The sequence below is a fragment of the Cokeromyces recurvatus genome (genome assembly GCF_025118155.1).
Source record: "Cokeromyces recurvatus strain NRRL 2243 chromosome Unknown BX663scaffold_11, whole genome shotgun sequence".
NCBI lineage: Eukaryota > Fungi > Mucoromycota > Mucoromycetes > Mucorales > Mucoraceae > Cokeromyces > Cokeromyces recurvatus.
In genome coordinates this window covers 371,570-392,396 of record NW_026251397.1, presented here as the reverse complement: position 1 = coordinate 392,396, position 20,827 = coordinate 371,570, and the positions used below count along the sequence as shown (strand labels likewise).

At 29.2% G+C, this 20,827-nt stretch overlaps 7 protein-coding genes across 7 annotated transcripts; 4 read left to right on the top strand and 3 right to left on the bottom strand.

Moving 5' to 3' along the window:
- Positions 1–1,177: 1,177 nt before the first annotated feature.
- On the top strand, positions 1,178–1,657 carry BX663DRAFT_433746 (30S ribosomal protein S7p/S5e; the record flags this gene model as incomplete). Its single annotated transcript, XM_051523015.1, has 1 exon — positions 1,178–1,657. One exon carries the CDS (start codon positions 1,178–1,180, stop codon positions 1,655–1,657), a length of 480 nt encoding a protein of 159 aa, XP_051383245.1.
- Positions 1,658–1,998: 341 nt separating this feature from the next.
- Positions 1,999–4,991, bottom strand: BX663DRAFT_508003 (major facilitator superfamily domain-containing protein). The gene is made up of 10 exons (XM_051527425.1): positions 4,515–4,991; positions 4,366–4,461; positions 4,250–4,293; positions 4,066–4,181; positions 3,858–3,965; positions 3,159–3,767; positions 2,964–3,105; positions 2,711–2,832; positions 2,133–2,634; positions 1,999–2,070 (listed from the first exon to the last, which is right to left on the bottom strand). The coding sequence occupies exons 1-9, from the start codon at positions 4,911–4,913 to the stop codon at positions 2,372–2,374; spliced, it is 1,899 nt and encodes a 632-aa protein (XP_051383244.1). The 5' UTR covers positions 4,914–4,991; the 3' UTR covers positions 1,999–2,070; positions 2,133–2,371.
- Positions 4,992–8,125: 3,134 nt separating this feature from the next.
- BX663DRAFT_530923 (P-loop containing nucleoside triphosphate hydrolase protein) lies at positions 8,126–9,738 on the bottom strand (the record flags this gene model as incomplete). Its single annotated transcript, XM_051530346.1, has 6 exons — positions 8,126–8,165; positions 8,192–8,505; positions 8,610–8,853; positions 8,929–9,187; positions 9,296–9,369; positions 9,581–9,738. 6 exons carry the CDS (start codon positions 9,736–9,738, stop codon positions 8,126–8,128), a joined length of 1,089 nt encoding a protein of 362 aa, XP_051383243.1.
- Positions 9,739–11,927: 2,189 nt separating this feature from the next.
- On the top strand, positions 11,928–13,163 carry BX663DRAFT_45872 (uncharacterized protein). Its single transcript, XM_051523907.1, has one exon. The coding sequence runs from the start codon at positions 12,042–12,044 to the stop codon at positions 12,717–12,719; it is 678 nt and encodes a 225-aa protein (XP_051383242.1). The 5' UTR covers positions 11,928–12,041; the 3' UTR covers positions 12,720–13,163.
- Positions 12,799–14,091, top strand: BX663DRAFT_433998 (uncharacterized protein; the record flags this gene model as incomplete). Its single annotated transcript, XM_051523034.1, has 3 exons — positions 12,799–13,159; positions 13,224–13,360; positions 13,435–14,091. The coding sequence occupies 3 exons, from the start codon at positions 12,799–12,801 to the stop codon at positions 14,089–14,091; spliced, it is 1,155 nt and encodes a 384-aa protein (XP_051383241.1).
- Positions 14,092–14,487: 396 nt separating this feature from the next.
- BX663DRAFT_507996 (uncharacterized protein) lies at positions 14,488–15,304 on the bottom strand. Its single transcript, XM_051527424.1, has one exon. The coding sequence runs from the start codon at positions 15,279–15,281 to the stop codon at positions 14,652–14,654; it is 630 nt and encodes a 209-aa protein (XP_051383240.1). The 5' UTR covers positions 15,282–15,304; the 3' UTR covers positions 14,488–14,651.
- A 3,425-nt stretch (positions 15,305–18,729) lies between these two features.
- BX663DRAFT_507992 (uncharacterized protein) lies at positions 18,730–20,640 on the top strand. Its single transcript, XM_051527423.1, has 9 exons — positions 18,730–18,964; positions 19,042–19,178; positions 19,284–19,382; positions 19,457–19,543; positions 19,601–19,754; positions 19,825–19,934; positions 20,012–20,302; positions 20,369–20,428; positions 20,499–20,640. The coding sequence occupies exons 1-9, from the start codon at positions 18,863–18,865 to the stop codon at positions 20,623–20,625; spliced, it is 1,167 nt and encodes a 388-aa protein (XP_051383239.1). The 5' UTR covers positions 18,730–18,862; the 3' UTR covers positions 20,626–20,640.
- Positions 20,641–20,827: the final 187 nt, after the last annotated feature.

Sequence of the window (20,827 nt, the reverse complement as noted above, 5' to 3'; positions counted from 1 at the left end):
TTTCCTATTTCAGACATTTTGATCAATTTTGTACTAATTTTTTAGTTTTACAAAACTATTCATACAAGTGATCATAACTTTTCTATATTTGCTAATATTGCCCACGTACTCGTGTTTACGTTTAAAAGTAATTAACTATAGAACAATAATGATCTTATTTTCTATAATAATATATATTTCATATTGTATTATACAGCATCGTATTAAATCAGATTCTTATTTATTATTAAAATCTGTGCAATAGATCGTATATTGTTTAGATTAAATATATAAAACAATAAGGATATGTCAAGGCGTGATAATTGATGCTTTCCTTATATATTAAAGCCAATACCTTCGTTGGCACCTTAATTCGCTATCTACCCATAGTCGTCCATCATATTATCATGTTTGCTCCTCCCCATAAACTGTTTATTAGAATTCATTTAGCATATTGACTCTATATGCACTATAGATTACAAATGCTATGGGCAATTGAAGACCCTCTTTCCTTCCTCTTCAATAAGTTCTCGTCCAAAAAATCTTCTAGCATAATACCATCCCCTCCATAGTATTTACATTAGCCTTTTATAGGCTCCACATTACATGAGATAAGTTGTTCAGCTCACTACTCTATTTCTTCTTTCCCCAATCTAGGCTTACCCAAATCCTTTTGCTAAAACCTTTCCTTTTTTTAACATTTGAGCTTTTACTTTTCCCTTTACTTTTTTTTTACCGTTCATTTTAAAAAAAAAATTGGGTTTTTTTTTCTGGCACTTTTTTAAATTAGGATAACTCAGTAATTCTACCACAAGCTACAAACCCAATAGTCAATTTTTTGTTTGATTCGATTATGATTTATTCACTGTGACTTTTTGAACATAAAAAAAAAACCCCATTTAAGGCGGAGTGTTAATACATTGGTCATCCACACTCTCAACCAGGTCCTCCTGTCATTTTACCACCCCTTCCTATTTATACATAGGCTCTATATACCTTTACATCTAATACAAAAAAATTTTTTTTCTTGTGTAATATAGTTATACATACCATGAACAGTACTATATTACAAGCACTTCGTCAAAATGGAGCTACAATGTGCAAATTCCAACTTTCATGGATTCGCCCAATGAGTATAATGCCTACTGCTTATACCACAACATCAGTACCTGAAGCAACAGAACCAACAGAACCAATTATGGAGAACACTACTTTAAAGCAACTTCCAGATTCAATTGTGCCCAATAATGAAGTTGTAAGTCAACTTGTAAATACACTCATGCGAGATGGTAAAAAAGCTAGAGCACAACGTTTAATCTCTGACAGTATGGAATACCTTTCCAAAAAGATTGAGCCAGAAACAGATCCTTATGAAGTTTTACTTGAATCTATTGCAGAAGCTTCACCTTTGTTTAAATTATCTTCAATGAAAAAGGGATCTAAAGTCGTTTATGTTCCTACACCATTAAGAGATCGTCAACGTCGTCGTCGTGCTATTGTCTGGATGTTAGAAGCTGCAAAGAAACGTGGAGAAAAAACATTTGCGGAAAGATTTGCAGCAGAAGTGTATGATGTTTCGCAAGGCACCAGTACTGTTTTGCAGAAGAAGCTGCAATTACATAAACAAGCATTAGCTAATCGTGCTAATACACAAGCCTCATATAATATTCAACGATAAAACTATCAAAATTTTTAATTATACACATAAATATATCTTTTTTTTTTCCTTAAATTATAATAATTCCATTCGATATAAACGCTTTTTTATTACCACCTTCTGTAGACGCATTTGTATAAAATTGGGATTTTTATAAAACATAAACATATTAAATTTAATCACGAACACATGATAGTAAGTGATTTATAGTCTTGGCAAATGATGTGTTAATATCAGCTGTTTTAAACAAATTCAAAGACTTATTGTCCTACAAATAACTTCCCCGATCCATGTAAAATGTATGCAACTCATGTGGTAGATACATTGTGTATATAAATCCGTCTTGTTTTATAATATTTGTATTTCTTTTCTTTTTTTTTTTTTCATAAATCATATACAAATATAAGATGCAAAACGGTGGTGGAAAATGCTGCGGGTAAAGTCACTTGTGTATATTTATTATTTTGTAGTAAATATAATTAAATATATGTTATACAGTAACTGTGGTTCGAACTGTACCTGTTCCTCTTGTGGCTGCAAGAAGTAAATAACTTCATACCTTTATTCTGAGGGCAATAATCTCTTGCTGAAAAAAATAAAAATAAATAACAACGACGAAAAAAAGGATACATATAAATATTCATAAAACTAAAGACTTTTGCAATTTTTTTATTCCCTTATAAATAATAAAGAAAAAAGATCATTGATTATTATCAGTAATTTTTTTTTTTTTGTTTATACTTTTGGTGGAGCAAATCCAGCTTTTCTTCTAAAATAAATACCCTTAAATTTGATATATACTAATAAACTCATACCTATGACATTAAGAGAAGTCAAGAGTATAGATACATAACCAATAGATAATGCAGAACCCATTATAGGTGATATCAAACTTAAAATAGCTGCCATCGTTGATCTTAAAAAGTTACAAGCAGCTGTAACTGATGCCCCTTTCCCAGGAATCGCATCTACTAAATACGCTGACCCTGCTGTATAGACTAGTATATAATACAAAGATATGCAATTCATTTAAAATTAAAACAAACTTATTATTTTTTTTTTAATTTTACAAACCTTGACTCATTCCAAAACATAAAATGCTAAAGCCTATGATTGCAGGCCAAACTGAAAATCCAGCCATAATGCTCCATCCAAATATTAACACACCTAAAGGTATCAAGAAAAAACCTCCTGGCCTTTATAGAATAGGACAACACCAATAATATAATAAAACACATAATTATATATGTATACATGTGTGTGTGTGTGTGTATACATGTGAATAAGTGAATTTGAATTCATTAATTTGCAAATATATAATACAAACCATGTATTTGGTGTAAGTCTATCTTCTGCTTTATATATTCCGCCTCGTTTTTCACTAGATTTTTTCAGAAAATAATCTGAGAGTTGTCCTGAGACTAATGAGCCTATCACGTTCCCGAGACCTGCACCTAAAAAACTTAGACCTAATATACACTGTAAATAATAGTAATTCAAAAAAAAATACTTATTAAAATACCTGTTTGCCATGAATTAAACTGATAGTGAGTATAATAAATATCGGGAATAAGTGTTTCTAAAGTAAACATTGTACCAAAGCAAAATCCTATCTCAATAGCTACAAAGCAGACAAATATATACTGCAGCATAGCAAAACTTTTGAATGGATTAAATATTCTGTTTGAAGTATCATACTTGTTCTTATTTTCTATAGTATTTGTACTAGTGGAAGGAACGATAACATGATAGGCTCCTTCTTCATTACTATTATTTTCTGATAAATTAAGTATTTTTCCTTCTTTTAATACTGCCTTATAGCTAGCAATGTTATCTTTATTTTGTTGTATAAAGCTTGATGATGAAGAATTGGGTACAGTTTGAGAAACTGAAGAAGAAGATGGAGGTAACGCAGTTAATACAATCCCTGGAGACGAACCATTGATTAAAGTCGCCTGACTCTGTAGCTCAGAAGGTTTCTGTTGCTCATTATCCCAATGATGGTTTAGACGATAAGTTTCAGGAAAATAAAAGAAAAAAAATAAAAACAAAAAAATGCCATATCCTGCACAAATCCAGAAAACACTTCTCCATCCTGTTTTAGATGTAATACCACCTCCAATAATAGGTCCTTTTTTTTTTTTTGTAAATAGAATATAGTTTAGTTATAATACATACCAATATACTATACATTTGTTGAACAAGTTTTTCTAATAGTTACCAACAAGTGGTCCTAAGAATTGACCAACAAATAAAACACTGAATGCCGATCCTCTCTCTGTAATTTGCCAGCAATCAGATACTGTTCCAGCACCTACAGACATGGTAACTAGTATGATATAGAAAATAATAATAATAATAATAATGCGTAATATGCATGAGCATATAATGTAATCTTTTGTGTATTTTTTTTTCTCTCTCTAATATACCTGATGTTCCAAAAGATTGAAAGCATCTTAATACAATTAATAGCCCTATTTTATTGGATACTGCACACCCAACAGAAGCTCCAATAAATACTAATAATGCTACAAGATACAAGAATCTATTACAATGAAAGAAGATAAAATTTAGATAACCCAAAGACAAGTTTTTTTTTTTTTTGATATTTGCCTTCGAATAAAATAATAATCTGACATTGAAGCCCAAAAAATGGGCTAATTGTAATGATAATAAAAGATAGGTATTAAACAACTTTTATGTAATACATTTTGCATATTATTACATACTCCTATTCCACTGAATAGAATAAATAAAGAAGATACCAATGTTATTTCAATTTCAGAAGCTTTCAACTCGGACTTGATGTCTGGTATACCTGGAAACTATATGAATGTCTATGAATACATTATGTAATATACCTTCTTCAAAGACTTACATAAACTGTTGAACAAAAGCCGTTTAAAGAGGCACCTAGCGCTAAAGCTATTAATATAATTCTTTTCTGCCCTCGAGAATATAAATGTGGGTCAACAGTAACACTGGATCTAAAAGCCATTTTTTGCTTAACATATGAACCCATCTTTTTTAGTTGGTGACGACAATTAAAACACTGTATACAATGCTGTTTGTAAGATAATGATTGATTTATCTTTTCATTATATGATAGTACATTCATATTATTTTTATTGACTGTTGGTTCTACTCTTGTATTTGAGCTTACTTCAACAGGTAAAGATTTGGATTCTTGGCTGCTAAATATATGTCTATCTAAGCCCCTCTTAATTTCTCCTTTTTCTTCACACATGTTATGATTTGAATCATTAACAGAGCTCATATATCTAATAATAATAATAACAAAAAAAAAAGTAATTGACAAAAAAGTACAAATTTAAATAAAATATTTGACAAGAAAATAAAAAGCACAAAAGATAGCGGGTTTTTAGTTGTTATAAGGTTATTTTATTATATATGACAAACCACTTTTTTTTTTTTTATTTGAGGAAAAATAACTTGATTTATAGAAGTTTTTTTATGAGTATTGAATGTCATTGTTTAAAACTAAACTAAAAATATCTCACTATGCATTAGAGTATAAATGTATTTATATAAAATTAGTATGTATGAAAATGCTTAAAATTCTTTAATTTTGAAGTTTTAGTTAAGAAAAAAAAATGGCACCTATTTCTACAAATGTATATGAATATACATATAAATATTCATATACAACAATAGAGCATGACACTATGTATATACATTCTTTATGAGAAATTATATAGTGATTAATTCATACCACTTTAACAAAATAAAAGTAATGTACAACTATTTATTTCTATAAAATATTATTTTTATGAACCAGTAGTAATATACATATAAAAACCATTATCTATACAGTTATATGTCTTATATGTAAATAATGCAAGCCAATATTTTAACATGAAATCAACATAATATTGTTTCATTTATATATTATTCTATTTAATATAAATATATTCATAAAGTAAAGCATGTTGATAGTATTCAAAATTAAAAAAAAAAAAAAAAAAAAAAAAGCTTGCAATAATTATATGATCGAAAAAAAAAAAGAGATCAGCATTACATGGCAATATATATACTTCCATAAAAAAATGAGGATATATATATATATATATATATGTATATGTATATATATATGTATGTATATGTATATACATATTCAAATTACTTCATGCTTAAGATATAAAAAATAAAGCAATCCAAAAATCTATATACTACTGTTATTACTGTTTACACTTGAACTATCTCCTATAGGTGAAATAGTTCCTGTTCTTATAATAACTGATTTACGATTATTATTGTTTCTTGCGGTTTGTTGCATTATGCTATTGGCATTCTCCAGGAGTTTCTCCAACGAAGCTTCATTTAAAAAGGTTCCTTCATTTGCTGCTTTTCTTAAAACGTTAGTCAAGCATCTCAACTGCATATTAGCAGTCGCAGTTTCATCTGTCCTCTTTTTTATTAATTGAGCTTGTGTATGATTCTCCTCTTCAAGTTTCTTTTTAGAGTCGAATGCAACAAGTACCCTTCTTTTGAGTTGTTGAATTTCCCTTTCATACTTGATAGCTGCCTCACGTCCTTTATCCACTTCTTGTTTGCGCTCTTTATTCAGCTTTTTTTTATCCAATTTAAGCACTTCAATATCAGCACGAAGTCGACTAATTAACTCTTCAGCTTTAGTACGAGCTATTTTAACAGCTTGTGTTGATTGTAAATTTTTTTTACGAAGTTCCTGGTTTTCTGCAACAAGAAGCTTCATTTTTACTTCATATTGTGAACGTACTTCTTGAGCTTCTCGATTCTCCCTTAATTGTAAAGCACTTTGAGGTCGAGTTATAGAGGGAGAACTTGTTATTGTGTTTGCTCTACGTAATGTAGCCCCCTTTTTTACAGTAGTTATTTTCTTTGGTATTGATGGAACAGTTATATCTTCTTGTTGTTGTTTCTGTATCTCTAAGAGGTGTTCATTAAGCTCACTTAATTTTTCTGCATAACTATTACACATTTGTGTATATCTTCCTTCAGTCTTTTCCAGTTCGCCGACCAATTCACGTTTAACAAGTACATCTGCCTGGATTTGATGTAGCATTTTTAGCATATTCCTATTTTGCAGACGTCGGATGTCTTTGGATCTGCTAGAACTGTTATTTAACGTGGTTTGTTTATATAGTTCATATCCATCCTCTATATTACTTTTATCTTCATTGAAAGATTCTATACGTGAAGTGGTGATAGAACTCTCGGTATCGTCCCACATAGAATCCAATGATATTGATTTACGCTTTGAAGAATCATGTATAGATTGAATCTTTGGTGCATCAGACCAAGATGGAACAGCCTAAATATATATATATATATATATATATATTAATAAAGTTAGATGAAGAAATAAAATACATCTATTTTTAATCTAAATTGTATATTTACCAAAGCCTCTAATTCATCATCTTCCAAGATATAGTTGTAAGGGTAAACAACAGAGTTTGAAGGCATTGTGGAAATATGCGTATTTTTTTTTATTTGATTATCGGGAAGGACCTCCAAATTAGCCTTAGATTCATCAACAATCGCTTTCTCTATTGTCAGGTCAGCATGTGACGCTAGTAATACTGTTTCATCTGTTGACTGTGACCAAATAAACCAACAAATATAATGGTTTACATATTCGCTAAGTAAAATTTAGAATCAAAAAAATTCCCCAGCAACTACACACCCTCTCACTCTATCTTTGTATCACCACAGTTAAAACTTTAATCGGGACTCTCCTTTTCTTCTCTTTTTAACACCACTTTTTTTTTTTTTTTTTTTTTTTTTTTTTTTTGTAAAAAAAAAATAAGCTTTATATTTTAATTTATCCTTACCTGTTCATTTATCATATCATATGTGTTCCCCCCTTCTTGATATTCTTTACGCAGTATTTCAAGTAGTTCATCCATTTTTTCATTACTTTTGCAGTTTTTTCTCTTTGATGATGGTAAAGATTGTGTCTTCATTCGCTGAAAAGTGGGCCTTCGTTTATTACTCTTAAGACGACTGTGTGATAATGAAGATTTTTGATGATGATATCTTTGACTACCACCAAATAGAGGCTTTTTATTTTTTTTATCAAAGTATCCCACACTGGATAAAGTCTTGGGAGGCAAAGAAAAATAGTGGTCTCGACCTATTAATTTTAAATGCAACTTATTTGCTGTAATACCACTCTTGGCTGCTGTTTTGTAAAGTGTATTAAGTTTAGCATGTGTTTCAGCAACTTGAGATCTCAAGTCCTCCACCTCTTGCGCATAATGCTGAAGCAATGAATGTGTTGTATTCTGCTGACTCATATTATGACTATGCTTCTTTTCTTCTTTATTTTGATAGGTTTGTTGTTGTTGTTGTTGTTGCAGAGTGCTTCCGACTGAATTATAATAAGTTTTCATGTGATTTATTTCTTCTCTCATACTTTTTAATTCGTCCATAAATGGATGGTGTTTGCTTCCATGTATATCTCGAAGTAATAGTACCTCGTTCTTAAGCCGAGACACTTGATTTCGCAGAAAGTGGGATTCCTCTTGAGATAAGTAGCCATCAGGTAACTGATGATCAAGGTTAATACGAACTTTATTATGAATATGACACGCACGACTTGCGTATTTCAGCGTATTTAATGTTTCCATATAATCCGAACTAGAAGAACTGATACATGCTAACATGAGTGTATGGCTATTGCCTCCTAAACTATCTTGTAACAAACGTGTTAGCTTACTATCACGATAAGGAACATGTTGAGATCCTCTTTTACTGTTTGATTCATCACTCAAAGCTGAAATCACATTTCCTAATGCAAGTAGTCCTCCATTAATAAAAATACCTTCTTTTTGTCGATCACCTATAGCATTGGTCCTTTTTAGCTTTTGTTTATAAAAGAATAATAGTAATTATTATTAGTATTAGTATTAGTATTAGTATTACTTGCTTATGGATATACATATATATATATATATGGCTTATTTACTCTTTCTGAACCTGCTAAATCAACAAAATGGAATTTTGATACTAAATGTTTACTATTAAATGATACGAGTCTTTCAGGAATTATTGAATTTTCATCGTTTAATAAATGATTGTTTGTTTGTATATCATTATTTTCCATTATCTGTTGTTTAAGCAAAATTGAAAATATAGCATGGGAACGTGAAGATGACATATTCATCTTGGTTGATCCTGTCGTTCTTCTTTGAGATCCTTTCTGTAATAATCTTGATAGATAGTTTATACATGTCAGTATATATTCCCAGAAAGGAATCACACATATGAATGAATTCTTTATATACCTTAATATATCATTCTTAGTATATACTCTTTTTTCATTAATGCCAGACCAAACAATATTTCCTTCTGTATCTTCTCTTATTGTTGGAGGATTATTGTCTTGGCCCGAGATATTTGATTCAGATGTAAGCAAAAGATCATTTATATCTTCATTATACAACTCAATATAGGATACATAAATTTGAAAATCATTTGATGGTGATTCGTCTTTAATCTGAGTCATTCTATTAAAAATTGTTTCTGTAAAACGAGGTATTATACCTTTAAAAGAAAGGGGAAAAAGAAAAGAAAAGAAAAGAAAGAAAGAGGAAGAGGAGGGATAAATCATTTCATTATATAATATTAAATAGGTTCAGCGTTATGAATTACCTTGTTTATCTGGGTTTGAACATATTGCTTCTAAACCTGTACCCATACTGTAAGTCTTCCCAGACCCAGTTTGTCTAATAAAAATTAAGTATATATTGAATAAAGACAATGAAGATAAATGAGTAAAAAAAGGAAAAAAAAAAGAAACATATACATATATATACTATATTTACCCATATGCAAGAATAGTAACGTTTTTACTAAACGTGTTGTTATGGAAATGAAAACGGAGTTATTATTTAGAAAATTCAGGTACGGAAAAAAAAATAGTAATATTATGTTTACCCCTCAATGAAACGATCTATAAGTGGAATGATGCTAGAATTATAAATTTCCTTTTGTGTTGACATTGGAGGATATACAAAATCAAAAGTAAATGATCTATTGTCGTTTCCAATATTGATGCGTGGTTCATTTTTAACAAATGAAATGCATTCCGTCATCTCATTTAGATTATTTTTTTCATTAGTGTAAAGAGGCTTGACCCTTAGCGCAACCCTAGAAAAAAAAATCAATGTTATATATTCAAGAGCTTATTATTCTCATTTGCTATTTATTTATACCTAACAGTTGTACTTGTCATGAAAGAAAAGTCACGAGTAAGATAAAAAAGATATATGTGTGTATAATAATAAAGAAACAAAGTAAAAGAAAAATAGTGGGGTGGAGTTAAAATAAAAAAGCTAAAAAGAAAAAAAAAAGTATCGGACACTAAAACCAAACAAGAGCTTTTGTATTTAATAAGGGTAGGCTAATGACCAATGTATGCAAAAGGTATTACGGATGTGTGTACATATAACAACAACAAAAAAAATCTAGACCACGTTTTGGGACTTTTGGATCGGGTCACTTTCCTCTCCTTTGTACTATCGCATCGATTATAACAAATCATGCCGACTTTTTTAACATTATATAAAAGATATAAAAAGGGTTGACTTTTTTTTTGTCTTCCCTTTTTTTTTGCGTATATTTTTTTTAATTTTATTTTATAGCTGAAAATAACAAAATGAATTCTACAACAACAACTTGTAATAATCGTCGAAACTCCTTTTCATCTTTTGTTAAAAATTTACTATTACTCGTATCGCCTTCAAATAATAACAATAATGAAGAGAAAATACCAAAAAGCTTAGATGAAGATGTTGATCATGATAGGACACCATCTTCTGAATATAGTTTATTTCAAGATTTATATTTCTCTTTTCCGGCATTTGAAGAGTTAGAAGAATCTACTTGTGGACAAAGTAGTAATCCAAATAGGTCATTTATAACTGAATCAAACCATATATTGTGTTAAAAAGAAACAAATCTCCTTTATACAGTACATCTTTATCATATAAACATCATCTCTATAATATCCCTTTTGCTTTTTTTTTTTTTTTAAAAAAAAAAGGGTGACAAAATTACATACATTCCTACAAATACACATTGTACATTATTTTATTATTATTATTTCATGTCTTTTTTTTTTCATTTTACAACGTAATAAATTTTAAGAAATAAATTTCATATACCAATGTCAATTTTATTATTTTATACGTAATAATGATATGCATAAGCCCTTTTACTTTAAAACTATCTTTTTTTTTTCAGTTACACTTGTTATACATGCATAATGCTTCCGATTGATTGAAAGATGAATGGATGACGCATTTTATAAGGAAGAATTGTCTTGGGCTTTAAAATAACCTATTCTAACTCCTTTTTTATTAATAATATGTGTGTAATCTCTTTTTTTCTCTCTCTCTCTCTCTTTTTTTTTAAAAAATGGGTATAAACGACATGTGTAAATTTTAAGTAGGATATACTAATTTGTAAAAGTTTCTCAGAATAAAGAATAGATATGCATTTGATTCTTTATTTAATTTTAAGAAGGATTATACCTTTATAAAATTAAACAGGCTAACTTTCCTATGCATATTTATGAAAGGTAAGTGGAAATAGTTTCTTAGTAAGCATACATAACTATCCTCGGACTATTAATCAATTTTAAAGAAGTCATAAAGTGATTATAAGCATCAAATTTAATAAAAGCATAACTCATTCACCCCGACTAAAAATAAAAATATCTAGATAATCATAATCAGCAGTAGCAACACGTTTTTTTTCTATTTTCTTCAAAGAATTTTACGTTTAAATATAGTTACATATTGTGTAATGTAAAATACTATCCTAGATACAGTTCAATTGAACAAATTAAGCTATAAACTTCTCACGATAAAGTAGGTAGCTTTTCCTATAAGACCTTTCAATAAAAAAAATAAATATTATAGTGGACTTATACCCCTGCTTCTTCTTTTTTTTATTATTATTTATTATATATCTGTTTGTTTGCTTAAAAATCTATGTCCAAAATAAGGCAATTTGATTTGTTTCTTGGATTCTAGACTGCGAAGCTTTTTTGTAAGACTTATCCAATTATAGTATTTTTTTGATATTTTTTACAATAAATTTTAATATCCGTTCCTGTCATTTTTTTGTTTTCTTTTTTTTTTTTTCTTTTGAAGATAGATTGAAAATTTTGACAGGTCTGCAAAATCAATTAGATAAAAAAAAAAAAATTTTTGTCTTAAATATCCTGGATATGATCGCCGCTTTTTTTTTTTCGGTTTTCATCGTTTAAAAAGAAGATTGTCTTTCCAATTTCTTTGCATTTTTTTTTTCTTTTCTTTTTTGTTAATTGTTGATTTTATATATATCAATTTATAGATTTAAACTACAATAAAATAAAAATAAAAATCTATTTATGGAGGAAAGTAAATTTCATGATCCAGAGACACCACCTCCAACTGATTCAGCAAGTATTCGACCTGTTTTCAGCTTGAATATATCTGACGAAACAATTCACCAGCCATATAATAAATCAGATAAAGAGTTAAATGGAAAAGCGGATATTTTCGATGGAACAACAAGTGCATCTGATTCTATGAGAGATGAGACCAAGGAAAAAGAAGGGTCTATTTCACGTAGGTCGAGTCATACAGATCAAGCCCTTCATCTTGTCGATGCCATGACTCGTCAAAAAATGAAACGAAGGCCAAGTAAAGCAGGTGTCCTTTCGAATTTATTAAAATTAAATCTTTTTGAAGAAAAGAATCGCCGACAACATGGGTCTTCTTCTTCTTATTATTCACGTCATCAACATCCGCCTCCGCGACCTACTTATCAATTAAGATCAATTGCATCTAGTCGTGCTCTTTTACAAACAATGGGTGCATCTCCTCAATCAGCGCGTAGTAGTTTATATTTTGAAGATCTTCATAAGGCTGAACTAGGTATTGTTGAAGATGCTGCTGTAGCTGCTCATCGAATAACTATTGCTGCTGAAATTGCTGATATTCTTAAAAGACAAGATCTTATCATAAAAATGGGAAAGAGTCTTGTTCGAACGGGTGCTCCCTCTCATAGAATTGTAAGCTGCTAAATTTAAAACAATGAAATCCCATATATCCCGGAATCATATATATATATATTTTTTAATGCATAATATATAGGAAGCTGCTATGGAAAAAGTCGGAAAAAGACTAGAGATCGACGGTAGCTATGCTGTTTTACCTGGTTTAATTATTGTTACTTTTGGTGACGTTGAGACTCATACATCAGAAACTCATTTAATTCGTTGCTCAAGATCACTTGATATTGGTAGATTAGAAAGAGCAAATGTCATTGCATATAAAATTGCAAAAGGTGAACTTGATTTAGATGAAGCCTCTGCTTTATTAGATGAGATTATTAATGGTCCCCCGACATGGGGTCCTTTAATTGTCATTTTGGGTTATATTATGACTTCTGCTTTTGTTGCTCCCTTATTTTATAATGGTTCATGGACTGATTGTTGGGTTAGTGCTATCTTTGGTTTATGTGGTATGATAAAAATCTTCAAGTAAATTAGTATTTTGTATGTGTGTTAACATGTTTTTTTTTGTAGTTGGCATATTAACTTATATTTCAGAAAAATTGCCAATGTTTGGTAATGTGTTTGAAATGGTTGTAACAATCCCTATTGCTGTTATTACGCTTGCATTTCACCCTCACGTCTGTTTTGCTGCTGTTGCTATGGCTGCTGTAAGTTTTATTATTATCATTATTATTAGTATAATGATTATTAATCGTATTTATTTATTTATTTCTATATATAGATTGTCATTGCTTTACCAGGTTATTCATTGACTTGCTCAGTAATGGAATTAGCTGCCAAAAATTTAATTAGTGGTGTTGTTCATTTGGTTTATGCCTTGATGTATGTTCTGTTTTTAGCATTTGGTATTGGTTATGGTTGTTCTATTTGGCGACTATCCCATCCTGGAGAATATATAAACGTCTTAGGAGCATGTCAAGAAAATATTAACCCATGGTGGACATTTTTAATTTTACCTCTTGCTACAATTGGTTTTGGAGTCGTTTATGGTGCGGCGCCATATCAATGGTGGCCCATGGTGGGTGATAGTGCAGTTGGTTATGTGGTTTATTATTTTGTAGGTAAAGTGGTAGGCTCAAGCTCGGTTATTACACCTAGCGCAGGCGCCTTTGCTTTAGGACTCGCTGGTAACATCTATGCTCGTGTAACAAAGCGATTAGCATTCGTACCCATTATGGGTGGTACAATCATTCTTGTGCCTGGAAGTATTGGTGTCAAAGGTGCAGTTCATTTGTTTGATGGCTCGAACAACAGTAGTGGTAGTGAATTTGTGTTTCAAGTTCTTGGTATTTCGTTATCTTTAACTTTGGGATTATTTTTGGCTAATTTAGTTGTTTATCCTACTGGTAAAAAAAGAACTGTCTTTTTGGGTTTCTAAAAGAAAAAAAAAAAAAAGGAAATCCCTCTTATCCACCCCCTCTCCTCCACTTTTTATTATACTATTAGACACCCTCCTTATCTAGATATACCCTTTAATCATGTTATATATCTCTATATGCATATACACACACATATATATATATATTATAGGTCTTTCAATAAGTTGTATAGAATACTTTATATTTAATAAATATTTGATACCATAGATAACAGCTATTAAATCTTATTAAGAATAGCCATATTGATATTTAGGATAGTTGATTATATACATATATGTTTTAGGAATTTAGAAATGTATATATAAATTATTTATATATATAATGGATAATAGTAAAAATAAAAATAGCTTTAACTATAAACAATACATTTTTGTATAAATTATTGCACACTTATATTTCAATAAATAAAATCCAAAATACTATCATTTATTATAAATAAATATAATGAAATAAAATAAAAATGCAAAAGATGATAAAAAGCAAATAAATACATATTGTTGATGAAGTTAAAAAGAAAGGGGGTTGAAAAAAAAAAAAGGTGAATAGAAAAAAAAAATGTTTAAGCAACATGCTGCTTATTTTTTTCAGGCACAGGCAACTCAAGTATAGCACGAAGCTTACTTTCAGACATATCTTTAAATAGTAGTTTATCATTCTTGTCAACATAGTAGGATAATCCAGCAGAGGCAAGTAAAACGAGTAAAGTTGCGAATTGAGCGTAAATACGAGCATGGAAGAATCTTTGTTTAAGAGAAGAAAGTTTAGTAAGGTATAAACTATAGCCATAAGCACCTGCCATAGTTGAAGCCCAAGTGGTACCTAAGATAGCCCAACGATGATTATTCAAGAAACGTAAAGATCTTTCACGAGGCTCAAAAGTTAAAGCTTTATAATTTTCATAAGCACGAGAATCCATTGTTCGATGATCTACATAGCCCAATGTTTTATTTTTAAAATTAAATGCAGCACGCTCAGATCCAAACATATAGCCTGTAAAGCCACCTGAAGCAAGCATAGAATATTGATAGGGTCTACTTAAGGCTCTGAAAGCAGGTGAGAAACGAAATGAGAGAAGAGTAGCGACTAGGCCAAGACCAGCACCCATTGCTGCACCTTTACATCCCTGAACAAAACTGACATGCGATTGTGTATGTCTTTCAGGAACAGTGAGTACTTTTCTTCCAGTCATTTTTATTTTTTTTATTTTCGTTTAATAAAAAAAAAAAAGGATTTGCCATTCATCATCACTTTTTATATACATTCGGTGTTTTTTTTTTTTCATCAAAACTCATTCAAACAATAGTTTCAAAATAAGGAAACGTGGTGTTTATAATATAGTAAAGCATCGGTTCGGGATCATAGAATTCTACCTTTTTTAAAGAAAAATTATATTCTTTTTTTTTTTTAATCTTAACTACTAAAGAATTGACCTATTAAATATACAGGACTTGTTATCTATTTAATAATATTTCAAATTTTATAAATTTATTGTATATACTATGCCATATTCTTGTATTTGTCTGATAGCTTTTTAATATGACCTAGTTTTGTATGAAACAATGGTCTCTCTTTTTTTTTTTTTTTTTTTTTTTTTTTTACCTAGTCTGTATTATATTCCGACTAAAAGGCACTATTTTGGTTTTCTTTTTCTTTTTTTGATGGCAATATATAGTTGATCAAGTATACGCATTTGACCGAGTAAATATATTACCAAAATTCTGTCTCTATAATACTAAATCAAAAGAGCAGAATACTTTATAGTTATATAAGAAGTTAAAGCAGTTTACCTATGTACAATACGTTATATACATGTATAATACCCTCAAAAGGAATAGTGTTATCAATGGTATGATTGTTTTTTTTATTGTTATCTAGTTAGATGACTCCGAAAATAAAAATAAACTTATATTTGTTTCAAAACAATTATAAAAAGTGGACTGATCTGACAGAAATATGACAATTATTACAGCAAATTATAACATAAAATACTTTATTTTATTGTATTTATTTATCTATTCTTAAAACTATGTCTTATTTTTAAAATTAAAGTTTTCGTGTGTTTAAAAAAAAATGATAACGCGATGATATTCTTTATTTTACTTTATTTATTTATATTTTTTTTAGAAAGTATATCTCTTTGCATTTCAAGTGTCAAAATAAAGTCTATTAGTAGAATTGTTTGAAAAAATTAAAATAAAATAAAATAAAATAAAAAGCACAGTTGTAAAAAGTCTATGATATATTAGATAAAGTTTATACTGTATGAAAGAGAAGGGTTACATAAAATATAGTGAAAAATAAAGCTTTATAATTTCAAAGGCTATTTGCTCAGATTTACATATCGATTTTTTTTAAAAAAAAAAAAATTGATGAAATAGTTCATAGGTATTCTTAGCTTTAAGATGCTTGATCTAATCATCTTTGGCTTTTGATATTTTTATTTTATGCAGTTAAGCAGCATACTCTTCTCTATTAGTATTGTTGGCGACTTGATTAAAATAAGCAATTATTTAAACTCAAAAATAAATAAAAAGGTACATTCTGCATTACTTTCTGCATTTTAATTCTACATGTAGCAATACCTAGCATATATTGATATAAGTCTGCATTCTTTAACGTCAAGAAATTTGTTAGTATTAAAATGAAAGTGTTCATGGATTCACAGATAAGTTGATGACACATACCCGCCTTCTTTCCTCTCATTCCCCCCTTACTTGAAATTAACTTTCATTTTAAAACATTAATTTAGAATATACGACAATTCAGATATTTTCTATAAAAGATACTGTGTCTATTTCTTGTGTAACTGACTGATAAGATAATAATAATAAATAGGATGTAACGGGTAACGGGTAACGGGTAATGAGCATAAAAAAAAGAGAAAGAAAGAAAGGGGTAATATAAACTCTTTTCCAAGTGTAATAACTTGGGAGTGTTAGACAAACGCGTTTGAGTATTATTTGAAAGTTAATTTTGTAGAGTTTTTTCTTTTACTCAGACTTGTAGACTCATATCTTCTTATATAGTATTATTACATAAATATGAAAAAAATGCCTCTCCCATATTACAGTGTGTATAGGGGACATTCAAACACATAAAGACTATGTTGAATAACCTGTACTAAAATGATTCAACTGTTGATTGTATTCTATGTCCCCGCTATTCTAATAGTCACTAGTTTAAATCATAAGGTGTGTGCAATTCTTATCAATTGACACAAAATTCAGTAAGTGATAACATTCTAATGACCTTTTTTCTATATCCGTTTATGAATATACTATGACGAATAACAAAGTAATTTCTATTTATAGCGTTAATTTAATCTGCTATAAACTCAAGATTACTTGCAATTTCAACTAATACTCTATCACAGCATGTTTGAGTACTTTTCTTCTTCTTTTTCTTTTCATCAAATTGAAAAAGTATATTTGTTTCATATCAATATATAGATAAGTCAGGATATCTATTTAGGGATAAGCGCATTGTTATTATAGATGCCATACTCTAATGGTAATTTTGTAAAATAATAAATTAAGCTATGCAGTCTGTTTAAACCAAGACATATTTCACTTATACTATTATACCCATACTAAATTATAAATGAAAAAAAAAAGGACAGACCTATCGCTAGTAATAAAATGTATTGATAATGTACGTTTAACTACAGGAAAGATTCAACGTTATAGTGTTTTTTTTTTCTGAAAGTTCGAAATGGTAAAAGTAATTTAGTAGGAAGCATTTACAAATGCTTTAGGTTTTGGAAGTCGATTTTCCATATAAATCATTATATCCTATCTGCTAATATATTGATCGTTATTTTAAGACAAGCAAATTACAAACAAAGATTGATATGTGATGGCAATAAACTTTTTTCTTCTTCTTCTTACAATACAATATGATTGAAGATTTCATATTGAAGCATCTACGTATAATAAATAAAGCATAAACTGAATTTAGAAAAGATTATGAATAAAGTTTCGATACCAGCATGTTAATATTGGGTGCAATACATATTAAATACTTAAAAATGTATACAAGTAAAATAGTAAGTCTATTAGTTATTAGTGTAAGTTGGTTTTAATATTTTCTATAAAAATAAACTTGGAGGGGAATATCAAATTGTATATAAAAGTAGATATTCCTTTTTTTTTTGTCTTTGAACTTGTAGTATTATCATATTGAAGTCATCAGTTTAATTGTATAGTATGTGCTTAATTATACAAGATCTTGTGTCTGCTTTATTAACGGTAGAGTAGAGTCTAAGTGAAACAGTAATAATAGAAAAAAAATGATAAACTATACTATATATTTAATAAGATAGACAAGAAATAACAATAATAATCAAATACTATCTTTATATTTTATTATAAAAGCAAAGAATACTTGTATTTTTTTTTTTTTCGTATATCATTAGTCAAGAAGGTAAATGTTGGCAAGTTCTTACTGTAAAAGTTGTCTGCAATACACATCAAAATATGATTTCTTTTAAATATATAATGGATCTATCTATAAAAAAAAATAAACAGACTATTTATCTTCAAGATGTTTAATATATAACAACTTGATCCAGCAGCATACTGTATTTGAAGTCAACATTTGAAGGATTAACGTTTGACTGCTTTTTTTTGTCTCTCTATTAGGCTGCTGCTGTTATAATGTGTGACTGAAGTTCATTATATACGCATTTTGTTTAAAAACCAAGCGTTTACGTGTATACTATTCATTTTCACGAATATACATTTATATAAATACATATTTTGATAGAGCAAGATGAGTGATCATAATGCATTAATTAATCAATTTGTAAACATGACGGATGTGCCAGAGGATCAGGCTCAATTCTATTTAGAGATGAGTAATTGGGATTTACAGGTAGAAATAAAAAATAACATTAAAACTTGATGAGAAATTTGCTTTATTAATTACCCCACTTGTCTATATTTATTTAGTTGGCTGTTAGCCAATTCTTCGACAATAATGGTTCAGAAGTACCAGCTCCTACTAATTCATCTGGTCCATACGTAGAAAGTTCTATTTCTTCTGGTGCTTCTACACCTACAAAGACAAAAACAACAAGCTCTAATTCGTAAAGCATCATTAACAGTTTTTTTTTTCCACTATTATTGTTATTGACCTGTATTATAAATTTAACTTTTTTTTTTTTTTTTTTTTTTTTTTTTTTTTTTTGTAGATCAAAGATTCGAACTTTAAGTGATCTTAACTCTTTAACTCAGAATGACGAGGCAGACGAAAATGAGCATGAAAATCTTTACGCAGGCGGTGAAAAATCGTATGTTTAAAGTTAGTTTTATAAATGTATAAATGCATTTTTTTTTTAAAAAAAAAGAAAAACATATATTCTAGTGGCATGGTTGTTCAAGGACCTAATAAGCGCAGTGGTAATAATAGTAATAATAATTTGGTTGATGAAATCTTAAAAAAGGCAGCAGAGTATGTTAAAACAAACTTAAAATAACATATATAATTAACTAATACAAGACAATATAGAGGTGGTGCTGCACCTGAAGAATCTATAAGAGCACCAAAGAAGCCTAGTTATTACACTGGAACTGGGTACAGACTGGGTAGTGAAGATGAACCTTCAACAGTAGTTGAACCCACTGTCCCTGCTGGATCTAATTTTGAAGAAGAACCTGAATCTGTAAGTTATATTACTAAAATAAAAAATAAAAAAATAGAGCTTTATAAGTAATTGATGTATTCAACAATAGGTTACACGTCATCTTACATTCTGGCGTAACGGTTTTAGTGTTGATGATGGACCTCTATATGAATACTCCAATCCTGCTAATCAAGAAATGTTAACAGCTATTAACAGCGGGTAATAATATACCTCTTTTCTTTTCTTTTTAATATGTAAATTGGGAAAATATGTTTTAAATATGAATTTTCTTTTAGTCGTGCTCCTCTTTCACTACTTAATGTGCGTCATGGTCAACCTGTTGAGGTTCGAGTTGTTAAACGTCAAGATGAAGATTATACACCTCCTCCTAAGGCGCCTCCAAAGCCTTTTCAAGGTGCTGGTAATAGATTAGGCAGTCCAGTTGCTTACTCTGCACCTAGCCCTGCACCTGGTGCTTTCCCTACTACTACTGCTACTACTACTACTAATTCAAATGCTGCAGCACCTACAGTGAATGAAAGTCAGCCTACAACAAGTATTCAAATCCGTCTAGGAGATGGATCCAAGTAAATTTTAAATATAAATGTGTATTCATTGGATAGGATTTATTTTTGTTAACTGTTATAATTTAGGTTAGTTGCTAAATTAAATCATACGCATACAATTGGTGATATTCGTCAATTTATCGAAGCGTAAGTTTCATATTTATGTAATGTTCATACAACTTCTTCCTGTTTGTTAATAATGATTATAATTATATAGAAACCATTCTGCTTCAAGACCTTATATTTTACAAACAACTTTCCCAGTCAAGATACTTTCTAATGATAATCAAACTGTAAAAGAAGCAGGCTTATTAAATAGTGTTATTGTTCAACGTTATCAATAAGCAGAAAAAAAAAAATAAAATAAAAAATAAAGCAAAAAAAAAAAAAAAAAAAAAAAAAAAAAAAAAAGAAATGATGTAATTGGATGTAATTTTTATTTTTTTTTATTAGTAGTATTATTAATCAAATTATTACTAATCGATATCAAAGGGCAAAATAAAAGATAAAGCAGTAACTACATTATTATTTTTTTTTTTGTAACAG

Bases quoted from the DNA above. Each gene is read 5' to 3' on its own strand.
- BX663DRAFT_508003 (XM_051527425.1), bottom strand. From the start codon at position 4,913: ATGAGCTCTGTTAATGATTCAAATCATAACATGTGTGAAGAAAAAGGA. The intron at 4,182-4,249 runs GCAAATATCAAA...TCATTGTAATAG, and splicing joins GATTATTATTTTATTCGAAG to ATTCTTGTATCTTGTAGCAT. The intron at 2,833-2,963 runs GTTTGTATTATA...TATTCTATAAAG, and splicing joins AGACTTACACCAAATACATG to GCCAGGAGGTTTTTTCTTGA.
- BX663DRAFT_45872 (XM_051523907.1), top strand. From the start codon at position 12,042: ATGGAGGAAAGTAAATTTCATGATCCAGAGACACCACCTCCAACTGAT.
- BX663DRAFT_507996 (XM_051527424.1), bottom strand. From the start codon at position 15,281: ATGACTGGAAGAAAAGTACTCACTGTTCCTGAAAGACATACACAATCG.
- BX663DRAFT_507992 (XM_051527423.1), top strand. From the start codon at position 18,863: ATGAGTGATCATAATGCATTAATTAATCAATTTGTAAACATGACGGAT. The intron at 19,179-19,283 runs GTAAAGCATCAT...TTTTTTTTGTAG, and splicing joins AAAACAACAAGCTCTAATTC to ATCAAAGATTCGAACTTTAA. The intron at 19,755-19,824 runs GTAAGTTATATT...ATTCAACAATAG, and splicing joins TTGAAGAAGAACCTGAATCT to GTTACACGTCATCTTACATT.